A 20,017-nucleotide genomic window follows, 5' to 3' on the forward strand; every position below is an offset into this window, starting at 1 on the left:
CTTTGTGGAATAACGTAAAAACATTATCGCTAACCACTAATACGAGTATGAGAGTTCAACTTCAAAATGATCAAAGTGCTGTACAATTTTGCAAACAATTGTTAGCTCTTGGAAATGGAATAGCCCAGCTAATGCGACAGCTGGATTAATTACTCTTAGCAACGGCTTTTGCCGATTTTTAGACTCTCAAACATTAGTGAGAATTATCAGAATTATGCTTGGTTAAGTCAACGAGCAATTTTCGCCGCAAAGAATAATGATGTACACGCACTGAATTTCACCATATAATCAAAAATCGATGGCGGTTTGGTGACATACAAATCCGTTGATTCCATAACAAATCCCGATGATGTAGTAAATTATCCAACGGAGTTTTTGAACTCTCTGGAGTTACCAGGATTTCCACCACATAACTTGCAACTCAAAATTGGTTCAGCTATTATGATACTCCGTAATTTGAATTTGTTTGTGTTAACGTCAGACCAAAGAACAAAAAATGTGGTTTAACAAAGAGTACTTCAATGAAACGGATAATTTGTGGACACGTATAACGCTTCGATTCAGTATTTACTTTGGATTCACTTTCATGTTTTACTTAGAGAAGTTCAACTAAATTACACTTCATTTTTGTAATCGAAATTAATTCATTATTGTTGTGAAATGAAATAAATCCATTTGAAATATAAAACAAAAAAAATAATTTTTCTCCATCTTTAGATCCCCAAACGAAATGTTACAAAAAACGAAGCCATCTGGTGGCGAAACGGAGTTCGCCGGGTTTGCTAATTAGTAATAAATATAAATTTTGAATAGTCCTTTAAATAATTTATTAGTGTATATTATCATTTATAAATTCACAAACCTGTCACATGCCACGATAGTGTTGCCAGCAGTATGAAAAACTTGAACAGTAGATTCCTCTTCTTCATGTTACGTTGCTCCACTGGCACTTGCAAAATGTTGCACTATACTTTTTCTGGTAACAAAGTAAAAGTATGTTAAACAGGAAATCACTACAAAGTAATAGGAGTAATGTGACAGGGAAAGCAATCTAATACAATGAAAATTATTAAGCGAACAACTGTAATATATCTCCGCTTTATCTGCATACATACATATGTATTTGCATTTAATATTTTGCTCATATTTTGGCTCAAACTAACAGCTGCTAGCTTTATTGCTTCCGAGGTTTTATTTTTGTCTTTTTGCCGCGTAAAATTGTTTAGCAAAATATAAACTTCCACACTTCTCAGTTTAAAAGTGCGCTGTTGCACTTGCGCTTTAGGTTATTTTACTTTTGTTTTATTTCTCTTTTTATTTGTATTTCAGTTGATTTCGCTTTGCAAACAATTTCAGAGTTTTGTATTGTGGACTTTTTATATGGCTTTAAATTCACTTTCACTTGTTGTGGCGCTGATGTGAATAGAGGAGTGTTGCCACCAGTTGTTAGCGTTTATGATTAGCACAATTATTATTGTTAGGGAAGGAGTACAAAACATGGAAGGAAAACATGGAAATACCTATGTATTCACGTAGGCATACCTTCGTATGTTTGATTACATTAAATCGTGCACGTTTTCAATTTGGCCATTTAAGTGTATACCTATATAAATTGCCGTTAAATGATGTTACTTAATCCATTTCGTTGGCTGCTTTGGAACTGAATCACTTCTCGACAATATGTTATGATTTCATTGTAATATACTTATTTATTCAATCATTGATTTCGGTTTCGATGTCAATCGAGTTGATAACGTTCATATTTGTTTAATTTTATGTTTTTTTAAACGCCAAAACTAATTTCATTCGTGGTATACACATGTAGATGTGGTCATTTAAATTAACCAAATTAATAAACTGTGCACATATTCAAGCAGACAGTAGTAAGCAAGCATCCTTAATCTGGAGTTGTAGAAGTAACAACTTTTTCTTGCCAGAAATTTATTCGAAGATTTGACGTGCCGTTCAGGGGCGACCGCTAGTAGAAAAACCCTGTTTTTATCATTTGGTGCTCCATGCCCACTTCACTTATGCTAATAGTTATATGTAAAGTATTTTACCTACACATATCTCAGCCCTACTATGCGTGTAATACCTGTATTCATGTAATACCTGCAAATGGATTTGATAATAAAAGATAGATAAGACAAAGTATCTCCTGTTATCAACAATTCTGCTACCGCACAACCTTCATTGTTGATAGTTTGTCTTTCGAAGTAGGGTAGAACTTGGCTTAATTGTCAAGTAGTGCTAAAATGTTACGTAATATCACTAATAAGCCAAAACTGCAGAGTATTGAAACACTAAGTTAAATCACACTTTACAAATGACTTTTAAAATATTCACATGCATAAATATGTACTCAGTTTCATTCCTGAAAATTTTCAGTAGAGTATTTGTTGCTTGCATTCGGCACTTGTAGGAGGGCAACGAGAGAGCAAAGATGTTCGAATAAAATGTATCGAATTTCCGGTCTCTGGCAAACAAAATTATAGGGTCGTACAGAAGAAGAAGAATATATTTTAGCAATACACGTAAAATGGATTCCTCTGTGTCAAAATAATTTGTCTTTCTTTTATACACAGCAAGAAAGACGGCAATTTGCCGAACTCAAGATAAAAAGTTTACATGCGACTATGAAAAGAGGTGAACAGAAACAAATCTTAATGACTGGTAATTTTTTAGCTATTATCTTTTTAAACAGTTGGTTTAAACAGTTGACGCACGTTTCGTGTTTTGTTTCACTGTCTAACATCTTCAGTTTGGTCTATAATTTAACCATGAATCGTCTTACAAACGAACAACGCTTGCAAATCATTGAATTTTATTATAAAAATGCGTGTTCTGTTAAGAAAGTTTAAGATCCACTTTTTTATCGAAAAATTGTGTTCAGCGACGAAGCTCATTTTTGCATCAATGGGTACGTAAATAAGCAGAATTGTCGATTTTGGAGTGAAGATCAGCCAGAAGAATAGTAAGAGCTACCAATGTATCCAGAAAAGGTCACAGTTTGGTGCGGTTTATGGGCTAGAGGTATCATTGGACTGTACTTCTTCAAAGATGCTGCGAATCGTAAGGTAACTGTGAATGATGAGCGCTACCGTGAAATGATATCCAACTTTTTTTTGCCCAAAATGCAAGAGCTTGACTTGCATGACATGTGGTTTCAGAAAGACGGTGCCACATGCCACACAGCACGCGTAACAATGGACTTGTTGAGAGGCGAGTTCGGTGAACATTTTATTTCACGTTCGGGACCTGTCAATTGGCCACCCAGATCGTGCGATATAACGCCTTTAGATTATTTCTTGTGGAGCTATGTTAAAGCTCATGTCTATTCAGACAAGCCTGCTTCAATTAACGCATTGGAAGACAACATTAAAGCATTTCCATATGAGATACCGGCCGAAATATTGGAAAAAGTATGCCAAAATTGGACTAAGCGGATGGACCATTTGAAGCGCAATCGCGGTCAACATTTGCATGAAATAATCTTCAAACATTAAATTATATGGACTGTACTATCGATTTAAATAAAATTTTCATGCATTTTTCTGAATTTTACGTGTGTTTTTTGGAAAAACTTTCCTATAGCTCATAAAAAATCACCCTTTATTCCTATAATATGCATATAATTTGGCCTAACCTAATAACTCAAACAAAATTATTTTAGCATGGGCCTCTTTTTCATTTCACTTCTCTTCATTGTGGTATAATTTCATTGCTCCCAATGTCATTTATTTAATTTAATATTAATTTATTCACACTTATCTTTTTATTTTACTTCAATCTTCTTCTTTTCAACTAATTACACCAGTCAACATTATTTTAGCGTCTAAATTTTCAATGCGAAATTTTTTTTACTTTTACATCATTAATAGACGGAAAAAAATTTTTTGTTTTATAAATTTTGCTTTTGTTTTGAATTGGATTTGGATTTGAATTTGAATTGGTCGAGCTTTTAAGAGTACTGGAAAATTTTTTCATAATCTTATTATAAATTTCAATCACAAAAATGTTTGCTGAACATCGCAGTTTTTTAATTCAAGAGTAATGATTAATAATGGCATAAAATAATAAAAAATCAAGTCCAAAAATTAATATTCTTAGTAACTTTCTTTTGTTTGTATGGAATTTCTCATATTAACGTAAACATATAAAAGCTAACTTTAAAATCTAAGATTAGATAATTTGACACTTTTCGACTTTTTATTAATTTTAACTTATGCTTTATTTTACGATCGATAATACTTTTCGGTTTCACGTTTTTGTTTTTTCATTTTTCTGATGTGGTACTATTTTATAAAGCGCAACAAGCAGTAGTTACTTTATTTATTCACTTGAAATTTGTTTCGCTTGCGTCTTCAAGTTTTTTTTTTTTTTTTTTTTAATGCGTGAACATAAAAGTTATTTCCGATTTTCTATTGTCCGCGCTCACACTTGGCAATCCAAACATCGAATGAACTGTAAACACAACCGACCCGGTTTTCAGTTACTTTAGCGTTCGATTTTGCGTTGTGGTGAGACATGACTTTCACAAAGCTCAGGCGATCAGTGTTGGCCGCTTCTTTAGTAGGTATCTAGTTGATCAAGTGCTCACAAAGCCGTCGCTCACTGAGTCGTCGACGCTCTTGAAACGCGGTTTATCACCACAAGTCGCCAAGCATATACAAAAGTACATATTTTTTTTTACTTTTTTGTCTGTGCATCTATTCGCACTGCTTTCACTGGCAGCAACAGCACCCACTTACATGCGCGCACACTCATTTCATTCAAAAATTGGACTCACAAACATTTGGTGTTTCGATTGTGGCAGCCACGAAGGCGTAGCTATATCATAAGTGCGGTCAAAAACATAGCACTCCTATCTGCATATTTAAAATAAGCTCCATTTTCAGAATTATATTTCTAGGACATTTGAGATTTGAAGATTTTGGCATGTTTCGACTGGAACAGCGTGGCATGCACTTTGAATCTCCGCCCAGAAATAGTTAATGTTTTCAAGTTTAACTTACCAAACCTTCAATTCGATTTAGGGCTGTAAGTCCCGCTGAAATTTCCCTGACTGACCATAGTAATCTGAAATCACCCTTTAATGCTTCTTCTCTTCGTGAACTCTTTTCTACATTCAGCTTCTTTTTAATTTTGTGAGAGTCAACAATAGCATGAAAACAAGCCTGGTTACATCGTAGTCATATCACAATGGACAAAATTAGGTGTTTTTGCCCAAGAAGGCAACTGTCTTACGTAACAAATATCGTACTGAACTGGGTTACGGTTTGGGAAGATATAAAAGCTTTGTGTCTCAGAGATTATATTTTACACTTCTAGTATCAGATTGACCAAATGACCGAAACTATTTCCAAAAACTTTGAATGTTTTACGGTTCTCCTCCGTACTGTGATTTCAGCTCCCCTCTATTTAAAAATACCTATGAATTTTATTAGTTGCGTTAACTAATTTTTTTCTTTTGATAATATATCTCCTTACCAGATTTAGTGCTACTATTATTAAACTTTCTAGGTTGCTGAACAGAAAATATTACAAACCGCAGTTATGGTTTAAAAAATTGACACGCATTTAATAAGAGTATTCTTTAATTAACTAGGTACTATTATTTTGATCGCAGTTGTATATCAAAGTGACCGCCAACCATATCGAATAATGGCAGATAACAAGTTTCCTGATATTTTCAATTGGATTTAGTTAGGTGTAGTTTAAAATTTTAAAGGCATCCACTTTTTCCAATCACAACTGTCACGGCGATGGTGGTAATAGTTTCATACTAAAAATATGAAGTTGTATATGCATATGGGCAAACGGGAAAACTTAAATAAAAGTTTAGTTGATCCGCTTTTACCAAATCGTTTTCATTTTTGAGATTATGAGCGCTGAAAGGAAAGAGAAAAGGAAGGAAAATAATATAATTAATTTGATAAAAGCAAATATTATTTTATCGACTAACTACTTTCAAAATGTTCTTTTCAATACGTTATATATCTGTTGTTTAAGAATTAACTTTATTCGGACACATTTAAAGAAAATCTGAAAACAATAATCAAGTTCGCTCTGTTGTATCGCATAGAATATATCCATTCAGAAAATAAAATAACGCTTCTCCGACTTCCACGAATCGAGGAGATGGACTAAGAGCTGTCGCTCTGGGCTGTCGAAAAGAGCTTCTGGGTAAAAAAAAGTATTAAAAAGATCAGACAAAAAAGTTGTACTTCTTTAAGAAGCCTGATAGTTTTTTTACAAAAACAAATTCTTTTGAAGCCAAATTTCTTTTTACATTCAGGTGATGTATAACCATATTAATAGCATTAGCTTTACACTAAAGTATATATATATATATATATATATATATATATATATATATACAGATATACAACTGTAGGTCCCTCCATTTGTGGAACAACATCAAGACGAATACAGATATATATATATATATATATATATTATTATAAATATTAAATATAACCATCACCTGAATGTAAAAAGAAATTTGGCTTCAAAAGAATTTGTTTTTGTAAAATAACTATCAGGCTTCTTGAAGAAGTACAACTTTTTTGTCTGATCTTTTTAATACTTTTTTTTGCCCAGAAGCTATATATATATATATTAGGGTGGTCCAAAAATGCATGGGAAAAAATTTATATTAAAATTTTTATGCTGCCGCCCCCCCATAATGGTAAAGAATGAAAAATAAAAAGACCCGTATTTTTTTTTTTTTTAATCAGACCATATTTAATGGTGCCGCCGGGGCTTTGAAATATCCCATGTATTCTGCATGGGAAAAAAATACTTTTTCGTAGATTTCATGTAAAAACCTGGAAAATGAATATATTTTAACCGGATACCTCAGTTTCTCTTCATAATTGGTCAGGGAATAACAACCAATTATGAAATAATTAATTTTTTTGTATTAACTATTTTTTATAGAACCCCAAAAAGCCCCCATAAAACGAAAATCTAAGAAAAAATCGAAAGACAATATTTTATATTACTTTTATGAAAATAGTTAATACAAAAAAAATTAATTATTTCATAATTGGTTGTTATTCCCTGACCAATTATGAAGAGAAACTGAGTTATCCGGTTAAAATATATTCATTTTCCAGGTTTTTACATGAAATCTACGAAAAAGTATTTTTTTCCCATGCAAAATACATGGGATATTTCAAAGCCCCGGCGGCACCATTAAATATGGTCTGATTAAAAAAAAAAAAATACGGGTCTTTTTATTTTTCATTCTTTACTATTTTGGGGGGCGGCAGCATACAAATTTTTTTTGGACCACCCTAATATATATATATATATAATTAGCGCGTACCCTTCTGTTATGTGTTTGACCGAGCTCCTCCTTCTATTTGTGGCGTGTGTCTTGATGTTGTTCCACAAATGGAGGGACCTACAGTTTTTAGCCTATTCCGAACGGCAGATATTTTTTATGAGGAGTTTTTTCATGGCGGAAATAGACTCGGAGGTTTGCCATTGCCTGCCGAGGGGCGCCCGCTATTAGAAACAACTTTTTCTTCATTTTGGTGTTTCACCGATATTCGAACCTACGTTCTTTCTGAATTCCGAATGCACCAACCCATTCGGCTACGACGGCCGCCTAAAGTAGGCAATGATAATATGAGCACCACAGATTCTAGGTACAACTGGTTTGGTGCTCGAACTGGGGTGAATGAAGCCAGTACTTAATCTTTTAATAACCTCAAGACGAACTACCTATATATTTACTGTACTTGAAAATAACAAATTCAAAAACTGTTCATGGCTTTGCTTACACTTGCAGATACCGCAATTATACAGACTAGTGGCACTGTTTTTATCCCTAAAGTTAGTAGGTTAGGTTACGTTTTTGTGGCAGCCGGCTTAGAGTAATTAACTCACTTTGACCATGTAAGTCCGTTGCGGTGTCACTGTGTAACACGGGAACGTTACTGTTTATTTAGGTAGGATAGGTTTTGTAACAACACCGGATAGTTCCGTAAGAGAATCTAAATGGTATTATCCTAATAACCTTGACCTACTCCTAACTAAGGCCGGATAATGCAGAGGAAGTGTTCTACTGCTCCTTCCTCTTCCTCGTCTCTACAACTTCTGCACTATTCATAAGAAAATACTCCCAGCCTAGAAGAGTGCCTGCCTAACAGGCAATGGCCGGTGATACAGCCACGGCCTTCGAGATGCTCTCTCTTGAGCGGTTAAGCAATTCTCCTGATATTTTCTTATCTATTTGCGACCAAATTAGCCTTGTTGTAACACAAGTATTTTCTTCTCTCCATACCTTATTGGCATCCTGGAGAATATTGTTATTTACAAGTTGCCAAAGGAATACCAATATTCCCTCTATTTTCAAGCAGTGGAAAATTAGTACCCTTTCTGGCTAGCTCATCAGCCTTACAGTTTCCTTCAATATCTCTATGTCCTGGAACACCCATATAAGACTGACCTTGAAGATGGTGCTAATATCATTTAGAGCTGCCAGGCATTCCTGAGCAACCTTTGATCTTAATATAACTACCTCCATTGCTTTGATGGCCGCCTGGCTGTCCAGGAAAATATATATTGTAGTTTTTGGTACGGCGTGTGTATTAAGGTACACAATTACCTCCTTTATGACTAAGACTTCTGCCTGGTAGACGATGCAGTAGTCCGGAAGTCGGGCAGATAATTCTAATCCTAATTCTTTTGAAAAAACTCTCCTTCTCAGTTACTACGGTTATTTAGTTGAGCAACCAAGTGTCTCCCACTGTGACGAATCTCATTTATTTCAAACTTTCCGATGCCGTTTCGTTTTTACCACTTTGGTTCCAATATTTTAGTGTCGGCACATTAATTAAGAGTTCTATTGAGGCTGAACGATCGGTCGCTGTATGGATACCAAACAAAGGAAGTTTTTTTCATACCAATGGCCGTTCTTTGTATGTATTTATAAGTAAATTTTCAAAATATGCAGGAGTTTCATAAATATACCTATGTCTGAGCATGAATTTCACTATTATACGACTTTTGGTCGATTTACTATTAGACAAAAAGATAAATGTTGGGGCGGAATAATATTTAATCAAACAAACCTTAATGCGAATGATGAATACATCAGGAGGCATACCGCACAATACTCTTGGACGCTGGAAATGTTACGTTTACAAGTTGTTTGTGAGCAAATGAAATTGTTCTGTTATATTTTTAAGATTCATCTGAATCATTCCTTTTCATTTACAAAAGATGTACTATACTATTTACATACTATTTGCAACAGCAGTTAAAAAACAACATTTTATTTATCCTCGCTTATTCCAACCAAAGATGCAGTTCATCAACATGCGATGAGAGTTTATCACCAAATTCAAGCATGGTGCGGACTATTAAAGAACTCTAAATCTTCGGGTTGGAAAGAAACATTTCGGGTACTTATGCCGATACAGTGCACAAAGTCTGCTTCAACTCCAGAGTTTTTAAAATTGATGACGATATGAAGAGCACGGTTCGATCCCGCATTTACTGAACTGCAAATGGAAATAAAATCTGCTATTCAACCAAAAATAAAAATTTTAAATAAAATCTACCGATTTTGATACCAAAACGACAACACTGGCAACAAATGCTTCCACCCGAACAGCCGAAAAATGGGCTGAAATGCTTAAAAGTTGACAAATAAATAAAAAAATTCTTTATAAAATTCAATTCCTTGATTTAATTCTACTCTCAGGACCCGTCATTTTTAATCGCATCAGCTTCTTTTCCTTTTTATAGTAAACAAACGAAACGACTATGGTTCATATCTTGCAGACAATTATGTCAGCGCTTTTATTGCAGAAGTCAATGTCTACGGCATGCTGTTTGATGCAAATCAAGTTATTTCTGCTTGTATGTAAGCATATTTGTGCTAACAGCATGCAACAGCAACTCTTGTTGACAAAAGTTATGTTTGAAGAAAGGCGTATAGAAATATACAAGCATATGTACGAGCAGGTAGACTAAAGGAATGCATAAAAATTCAAGTTTACTGCTTGTAATCGCATGTCCTCCATATTGCAGCATAAGTATATATGAGCTTTTGTGCGTGTGCATTTTTCCCCTGTTAGACAACTGCATCCACTTACATATATACACATATAATTGCTCAAGTTCATTCGCTTCTACGTGGCAGCCGCTTTATTATTTTAGACTCTCCCTGCTGCCGCTTTTCCCTCACTATCTGCGCGTTAGTTTCGATTGCGAATTCAGTTTCATTCACCAGCCGGAAATATTCGATTACGCTTCATTTGAGACCAGAGCGTGCGGCATTGTTATGCTGGTGCGCGCCAGACAAATTGGCACATCCTTACACGTTTTTTAACCTATACTTATACTTAGGTGTTTATTAACTACAAATATAACGGGTGATTTTTAGCTATTATCTTTTTAAACAGTTGGTTTAAACAGCTGACGCACGTTTCGTGTTTTGTTACAATGTCAAACATCTTCAGTTTGGTCTATAATTTAACCATGAATCCTCTTACAAACGAACAACGCTTGCAAATCATTGAATTTTATTATAAAAATGCGTGTTCTGTTAAGAAAGTTTAAGATCCACTTTTTTATGGAAAAATTGTGTTCAGCGACGAAGCTCATTTTTGGATCAATGGGTACGTAAATAAGCAGAATTGTCGATTTTCGAGTGAAGATCAGCCAGAAGAATTGCAACAGCTACCAGAAAAGGGCACAGTTTGGTGCAGTTTATGGGCTAGAGGTATCATTGGTCCGTACTTCTTCAAAGATGCTGCGAATCTTAAGGTAACTGTGAATGATGAGCGCTACCGTGAAATGATATCCAACTTTTTTTTGCCCAAAATGCAAGAGCTTGACTTGCATGACATGTGGTTTCAGCAAGACGGTGCCACATGCCACACAGCACGCGTAACAATGGACTTGTTGAGAGGCGAGTTCGATGAACATTTTATTTCACGTTCGGGATCTGTCAATTGGCCACCCAGATCGTGCGATATAACGCCTTTAGATTAATTTTTATGGAACTATGTTAAAGCTCATGTCTATTCAGACAAGCCTGCTTCAATTAACGCATTGGAAGACAACATTAAAGCATTTACATATGAGATACCGGCCGAAATATTGGAAAAAGTATGCCAAAATTGGACTAAGCGGATGGACCATTTGAAGCGCAATCGCGGTCAACATTTGCATGAAATAATCTTCAAACATTAAATTATATGGACTGTACTATCGATTTAAATAAAAATTTCATGCATTTTTCTGAATTTTACTTGTGGTTTTTTGAAAAACTTTTCTATAGCTCTTAAAAAATCACCCTTTATATGTATACATTACATATACGCGTATAGTATCGTTTTAACCTATATTTATTTGTATGCGCGCATACACACTGACCTGCTTCAAATTAAACAGATACTGTGAAATTGTACTATTAGCAGTGTGTGTGGCTGCTAGTACTCTGTCAATCGATAGTATACAATTTTGAGATTTACTCTGTGACAACCGCCGTTAATTATTATGTGGTGTATTGACAAATAATTGCTTTGGAATAGATGGAATGATAGAAACCTTACATAGATAATCTATGGCTTCCATAATTGCAAAATAGCAAGAAATCTAAACATCCACAACTAAAATATGCAAAAGTACGAGAGCATCCCGGCTGCAGAATTGTAGAAATAAACTTGCCTTAACAACTACAATAAAAATTCGCATATATAACACAACGGTCAATAAGTCCCGGGCCTGGCTAAAAAATAACATTTTTTTTTCAAAAATTCTTCTTTATTCATCAATGTAATCCCATTTGGCGATGATACACTCATTACAACGAGTTTGTAGCTTTTCTATGCCTGCTTTGTAGAACATTTATCTTGGCCTCAAAATATGCTTCAGTTTTAGCGATAACTTCTTTATTTGATTGAAATTTCATTCCCTGGATTATTTGGAGTCTGGAGTCTGAAAACAGGCAGTAGTCGCTGAGGGCTAGATCTGAACTATACAGTGAGTGGGGAAGCAATTCGAAACGTAATTCGTTCAATTTGACCATCGTTTTCATCGATTTGTGACACGGCGCATTGTCTTGGTAAAAGAGGATGTTTTTCTTCTTCATATGGGGCCGTTTGTCTGCGATTTTCTACTCCAATTGTTCCAATAATTCACTAATAATCAGAATTAATTGTTTCGCCTATTTCCAAATAATTAATGAAAATTCGCATAGTATCCCAAAATACCGACGCTATAACCTTTCCACCTGACTGTTGCGTCTTTGGTCGCTTTGGACGGCTTTCACCGGGTCCAGCCCACTCATATGACTGCCGTTTCGACTCTGGTATGTAGTGGTAGATCAATGTTTCGTCCATTGTCACATATCCACGAAAAAACTCAGACTTATCCTCCTTAATAATGTCCAAACAGCGATTTGAACCATCAATTCGTTGCTGTTTTTGTGAGCAAACGCGGCACGCATTTCGACAACAGCTTTTTCATACCCAAATGTTCGTGCAAAACAGTGAACGCACTGCCTAGGCTATCTTTCGGCAGCTTTAGACTCTTGTTTGTAAAAACTTTAAATAAAAAGTTAAGGAAGTGATAATTTGATCTGTATCGAGCTTCATATTTCCGCACTTATTTTAGTAAGACTTAATTTGGGATTATTGTTAATTCATCAAACAAACCCACAGACGTTGAGACTATAGCTGGTAACAACTGTTGGTTGGAAGAAAATGTAGTCGTAAAAAGTTTACACGATTTTCATCCGATCTTAATAATTTTTAATTTAGAACCAAAGGAGCTGGAGAACAACAGGTGTGTCAAGTTTGGGTGAGTTTTATTAAGTCATTATCGCGATAAACGCATTTACCTAAAATGCATTGCTAACTCAACTTCTCTCATCATTCTGATCATTTTAATATAAATATATCCATATATCTACTTATATAGGTATCTATGAATATTTCTTTATATCATTACAAACAGACGATATGTGAAGAAAATTATAACACCCTTGTGTGCAAGTGCGCGCGGATATAAAAATATCTGCCGTTTGTTGTTCGGGTATATTCTCCAGTTAATGGTGTGCATCCAGCTATCTTCCTATAGATTAATTAAGCATGTGTCTCGATGTCTTTTCTTCATTTAGTCATTTAACATGAACTGTATCTTATTCAAATAGGAAGTTATATACAGTTAGAAGGCCGAAACAATGCGAATTTTCCAGAATTTTTTCTGAGAAAACTTTTAAATTTATTAATCTTAAAATTTGTACACATACTACATATGTTGTCTTTTAACTGTATTTTAAGACTTTGTACTATTAAAAATATTTATTTATTTACAGCTGATCTCCGGGAGCTCGTCTCAAAAAAGACCTTTTGCGGTGAACACTATATCTCTGAATTGTATTCTCGGAAATTAAAAAACCAAACAGATTACTTTAAAGTAATGTTAAATCTAGTAATTGATGGAAGGAATAAGCAAAATAAATTCCGTTGACAAAATGGCGGTTTCTTGAAAAAACAATCGATTTTTGGCCAAAATTTCGGCCTTAAATCTATAATATAAAAAAGAGTCGGGTTTCCTTCGTGATGATATAACTCCAGAACGCACTAACCGATTTCCACCGTTTTGCATTCGTTGGAAAGATCTCGGGCTCCGTGAGGCTTAGAGCATGTACTCTGCTCAGTTTATTTCATGTGGCATTTATTATACGCACGTTCTTTCAAACGCTATCTTAAAACCGGTATTGTGTTCAGTGCAAAATTGTGAAATTGAGGTTAAAGTTATTCGTTTCCTAATAGTTCAATTGGAAACCATCAAATCAATCACGCGTATTGTGCAAATTTTTATTCAACTTTAACAGCAGGCATTTGTCCTTAAGGTGGTAAGTTGAACTGTGTAAATTGTGTGGATCGTGCATTTGAGCTTAAATTCACCAGTCATCACCACATCTTTCCCTTCACAACCAATTGAGTTATGGAACAAATACAACTTCTAGATGGCGGTCGTACTGCACATTCTGCGCTTAAGTTGTCACTCAATTTAAACACAATTGATACTCCTGTAATATTTCCCGATCCAGTGCAATGGGAAAATTGTTGATGCAATCCAAGCTCATTGTTTCGGATGAGTGCACAATGGCACATAAGAAATCATTTGAAGCACTTAACTTCACACTGAAGGAACTTCGGCGAAATAACAACATCTTTGGCGGCTTGATGATATTGTTGGCAGGCGATTTCAGGCAGACGTTGCCAGTAATTCCCCGTGGAACGCCTGCAGATGAATTGAATGCTTGTCTGAAGGCATCACCTTTGTGGAATAACGTAAAAACATTATCGCTAACCACTAATACGAGTATGAGAGTTCAACTTCAAAATGATCAAAGTGCTGCACAATTTTCCAAACAATTGTTAGCTCATGGAAATGGAAAAGTCCCAGTTGATGCGACAGCTGGATTAATTACTCTTAGCAACGGCTTTTGCCGATTTGTAGACTCTCAATTAGCTCTTATTGAAAATGCTTTCCCAAACATTAGTGAGAATTATCAGAATTATGCTTGGTTAAGCCAACGAGCAACTCTCGCCGCAAAGAATAATAATGTACACGCACTAAATTTTACCACTCAATCAAAAATCGATGGCGGTTTGGTGACATACAAATCCGTTGATTCCATAACAAATCCCGATGATGTAGTAAATTATCCAACGGAGTTTTTGAACTCTCTGGAGGTACCAGGATTTCCACCACATAACTTGCAACTCAAAGTTGGTTCAGCTATTATAATATTGCGTAATTTGAATTTGTTTGTGTTAACGTCAGACCAAAGAACAAAAAATGTGGTTTACCAAAGAGTACTTCAATGAAACGGATAATTTGTGGACACGTATAACGCTTCGATTCAGTATTTACTTTAGAGAAGTTCAACTAAATTACACTTCATTTTTGTAATCGAAATGAATTAATTACTGTTGTGAAATGTAATAAAAGTTTTCCTTTTCAAATATATAACCAAAAAATAATTTTTCTCCATCTTTTAATCCGCAAACGAAATGTTACAAAAAACGAATCCATCTGGTGGCGAAACAGAGTTCGCCGGGTTTGCTAGTTGTTTATAAAAAAATATTTATGAGTGAGAAAAAATCTTCAATTAATTACTAAAAAATATATTTAAGAAGCTTGTGTTTAAATGTTAGACTAATCGGTTTAGCCGTTTTCCAATAGTGTTGGCCACCGACTTTGAAAACATCATTGACAAAATCGCGTTTAAAGTAAGAAAAGCACTCTCAAGCACCCTGCAACGCCTTTTCAAATTTGCGTGTAACTTCGGAAATATTCACCGGAACTATATTAAACGTTCTGTGTGCATTCTTAAATATATGTAGATTAAGAAAACAAATTAAAAAAAAATTGATTTTTTGAAAATTCTAATATAACTGTATATGTATAACCCCTTCAAGTGTTAGCAAACATTAATACATTCAGAGGATTCACAAGAAATATTAAGTATCATAATGTCTTAAAGTCTTAAAAATTTTACACATACGCCTTCATACAACTAGAAACGTTTTTTATTCTTATACTCAATTTTTATATAAATGTTTGCTCTTTAATATATATATATGAATCATAATTGAACTATATTTTTAGAAAGTTTCTAAATTTAGAGACTTTGCCTGATAAAAGTAATAAAAAATAATAAAAATAAAAGACTGATTCATGCATATCTTTGAAAGTTTCTTGCATTAAGCTTCTCTCCAGTCAACGGGGCTTCTTGATCTTGTCCCACATGTTCACACACACTGTTTTATTTTGATGATGATTTTTATGAGAAGTTGTTCAAGTCAGAAATCCACTCGCAGATTTTTTATTGCTAACCGATGCGCGATCGCAGTTAGAAAAAATTTTTTGTTGTTTTAAGTATGCCCGTAGTGCATTCGAACACAGGACCCACTGAAGCCATATCACGTATAAACATACTCGACTACGATGGCCGCCTACTACATTGGTCTCATCAAATAAAATTACGGAGCACTAGCAGTAGTGCCTTCGTCTCATCAAGGCTAAATAATTTTCGTCAAGTCACTACTCAAAGTTGTTGGGTGCCAAATAAAGTCTCAATATAATTTAAGTGGGAATAAACATATGCAGTGCGCATACATACGGTAGCGCGCGACAAAAGTTACACACGAAGAAAATCAAAAATAAATCAATGAAATATAGTATAACTAAATATTAAATATGAGTAAAATGTCATCGTATGATATTTCGTAGTATGAAGGTAACGCAATTCAATTTGCTTTTGTTTTTTTATTGTTTTAAACATAAAAAAGTGATAGAAAACTAAAAGATGAGTAAAGCATCAAAACAAAATATCGAAAATAAAAACGAGTAAAATTCATTAAATTGGTGCTGACAGCTTTTGAAGTTCGTTGTTTAAGTCCGTGGATTTGAATATTCATATATTTCTGTGCCTTTTTTCACTTTGTTATTGCTTGATGGTCCGTGGTGGATTGAAGCACGACAACTTCACATTTCAACCTCAAAGCAATGAGGTCAACACTAGCGTATCAGCATAAGTAGTCTTACAACAACAAGTCTAAAAGTAATCACGTTTGGAACACTAGCGCTGAAACGCCTTGAATGCAGCTACTGTTGTTGCTATTGTTGCAAGACACGACGCCCGTTGAGCACGACTATCTACCTAGCCCTATTATAAGTATATAATAACATACATACATACCTTCGTATGCATTCATTTTCTATACATGTACATATATACTGCATTGGGTTGTAAAAATTCAGCACCGAAGGCGTTGTACCCCTTTACACACGGTTTATACCAGCAATGAACAGCTGTCTTCAACTTTAGTGAGATTTTTGCGCAAATGCTGAATCGGTGCTGCCTATTTGGATGTGCTGCTTTTTCCTTTTGCTTTTGGCAAAGTTTTTTGCTATGAATTGCACTAGATATTTCCTTTATACCTCAGTGGAGTAGGTCAGTGAGCGTTATTTTTATACCAGCTAAGTAAAGTTGATCAAAATATATCCCACAAGAAAGCAAAGTAATCAAGTACCTCAAAGGCTGACTTCTCTGCTATAATTTTAATGTAGTCAAAGCGAAAGATAATCGAACTACAATTTATGGTTAAGAGGAAACAATTTTAACTTGACCTAACTGTTCATAGTCAACTATATATAACATTTTATTGATTGACTTTTACAATATTCCTTCATTGGTAAACTATCAAGCATAGTAGCATGCTGATAAATATTTGAGTGTATACATAAATAAGCAAGTGCATGCAATGCAATTGAGTAACAGCAATGAGCAACTTTCTTTTTCTGGGAAGAAAAGTTGATGAGGCCTGCGAAGAAAATGTGACCACAACAAGGTTGCAATGCAATATTAGAAAATGCCAAATAAAAATATGCTAACCAATTCTCACAAAACTATCAATAATATTTACAGGGTCCAGCACTCGAAGTGTAACCAATTAAAAAGGCCATACATTTAGTTTGGAAAATTATTTTTTTCAATTCAAAGTAAAAAATTTATGAAAATAATACAAAATTAAGAATCTATTTACTTTTGCCCGATGTGACCACCTTTGGCTTGACTGTGGCCTTGGGGCGATCCAGAAACGAATCGCAAGCTGCTCGAATGTGACTTGCAGGTATTTTGGCCCAGTCGTGGGCAATGGCTTTTTTGAGCGCCTCGAAACTGGTGAATATTTTAGTTCGGGCCTTGCTCTCCCAAATGGCCCAAAGAGAATAATCCATCGGATTCACGTCTGGTGAACTTGAGAGCCATCGTGTGGACATTATGAAGTTCGGAACGTTGTTTTTTAGCCATTCTTGGTTCACTCGAGCCTTGTGAGACGATGCCGAGTCCTGCTGAAATTTCTATGGTCTGCCATCGAAATTTTTGTCTGCCCACGACTTCAAAGCAACCTCCAGAATACTTTCTCGATAATATTTCGTATTTTCTTGACGGCCCAAACCATTACCTGTGGCGGGTGCCTCCTCCTGGTATCCAATCGATGGCTCAAGTTCTCGTATGAACAGTTGGTCAAATAAACCCTATCATTTTAGGAGTTAACGAATTGCCCAATTTCAAAAATTTTCTCGTCAGAAAACATAATGTTCGGAAATTGACTACTTTCAGCCAAGCGAAGCAACTCCTTCGCTCTCTCAAGTCTGACTTGTTGCTGCTTTGGTGTAAGATAAGCGTCTTTTGGATATTGTAAGGCTTGCTCCTATGAGATATTTTCAGTTATTTCGCCATTTGATTGGCACTTCGTCGGGGATTTCGCCCAAGTCACTTCTTTACTTTTTTAACCATTTCACTTGACGTTGCAGTCTTTTGATGACCACCTTCATGACGTTTCGCGATGCTACCAGTATCATTGTAACGAGTCATGGTGCGATAAACAAAAAAATTATAATATATATATATGCAAATACGCCAAATATAATGCAATCACACTATTACATTTGAAATTCATTACTGATTTTCTTTTTTCGCATTTCCTCTCGGCAAAATACTTCCGCGCGCTTGTAAACAATACTCTCGACTGTCATTTAGCCAACTAACAGACAGCTGAAGCCCGTACATTAGCTGCGCGAGCGGTCCGAAGTTGGTTACACTTCGAGTGCTGGACCCTGTACAAATTATGCAAGACTTTCCACAGATTCTATTTTTCCACTTTTGATTTCAAAATATATATTTTTAGTCAACGGCCACTTATTATAGGGTGGGCCATATAAAATTTGCTTCTTGAATTGGCTATAAAAAAAACTAATCAATATTTTTTCAAACTTTTTTTTTGTTTTGAAGACTGAACATTGTCATTTATGAAGGAAAACTAATATCGTTCAAATGACTGCCACGACTGGCTTTACAGTAGGCCATTCGATCAACCCAATTTTTAAGCACATTTTCGATTGTTTGGGCTCCAATTTCATGAATGGCAACTTCGATTTCGTGTTTTAAAGCATTAATCGTCTCTGGATGGTTCGCATAGCATTTCTCCTTAACGGCTCCCCACAAAAAATAGTCCAACGGGCTTAAATCACAGCTCCGAGGCGGCCAATTGATATCGGAATTTCGGCTGATTAGTCGGTGTTCAAAAACGGTAGCCAAAAGTTCGTGTGTAACTTTGGCAGTGTGACAAGTTGCACCGTCTTGTTGAAACCAAATGTCGTCCATGTCATCCTCTTCAATTTTTGGAAACAACTCGTTGAGCAACAACTCACGGTAACGCTCGCCATTTACTGTAACCGCGGCTCCTCGCTCATTTTCGAAAAAAAATAGCCCGATGATGCCGCCAGACCAAAAACCGCACCAAACAGTGACTCGTTGTGGAGGCATTTGCTTCTCTACAGTAACGTGTGGGTTTTCTGAGCCCCAAATCCGACAATTTTGCTTATTGACGTAGCCACCGATGTGAAAATCAGAAAAGAAAAAGAAGACTCACCACTTTGGAAATATTTTTTCAATATTTCCCAATTTTTTTCAAGCGTATAGCGTCCCATTTCGTAAATGTCAACCCTTAAAGTAAATTATGAACACATTTGACATGTCATTTGTGTTACCATGCTCAGAAAAATAGGTGGTTCAAAAAGCAAACGCAGTATGGCCCACCCTGTATTTCACAGCCCAATTATTGTTTTATGTAAATTTCTCAGTAATTAACTGGTTAAAAACATTTACGAAAATTCACTGCTCCAGCTGTAGCTGAAGTGACTATTATTATAGTCGGAGAAGTGTTCCAACTTGGATATATAGTTGCTCATTGAGGAAACGATCAATAGGCAAAAACTGAAAAAACTCATCGCTGTTACGATGCCCGATGAAATTTTTGTCAACGTTGATAAGTCCAGCCACTTTTGTTCATACTAATTAATGATCCGAGGGATATTTTATTTTGAAATACCCTCAATTTTTTCACCAATGCAACGTCTGAGCTTTTGATATTTATCAATTTTAATTACGCTAAGCTTCACACTT

General features: G+C 35.2%; 1 protein-coding gene across 8 annotated transcripts in view; it reads right to left on the minus strand.

Moving 5' to 3' along the window:
• The window catches only part of LOC129237608 (uncharacterized), a 90,869-nt gene that overhangs the window by 24,561 nt on the left and 46,291 nt on the right, over nt 1-20,017 (minus strand). For 2 of the 8 annotated variants that reach the window (XM_054872443.1, XM_054872444.1), the window contains exon 2: nt 863-976. In XM_054872443.1, the coding sequence (XP_054728418.1) occupies nt 863-929 (67 nt within the window). In that variant the 5' untranslated portion in view covers nt 930-976. The other 6 variants (XM_054872449.1, XM_054872445.1, XM_054872451.1 and 3 more) reach the window with 6 other exon arrangements.

This window comes from Anastrepha obliqua, chromosome 2 (assembly GCF_027943255.1).
Source record: "Anastrepha obliqua isolate idAnaObli1 chromosome 2, idAnaObli1_1.0, whole genome shotgun sequence".
Lineage (NCBI taxonomy): Eukaryota > Metazoa > Arthropoda > Insecta > Diptera > Tephritidae > Anastrepha > Anastrepha obliqua.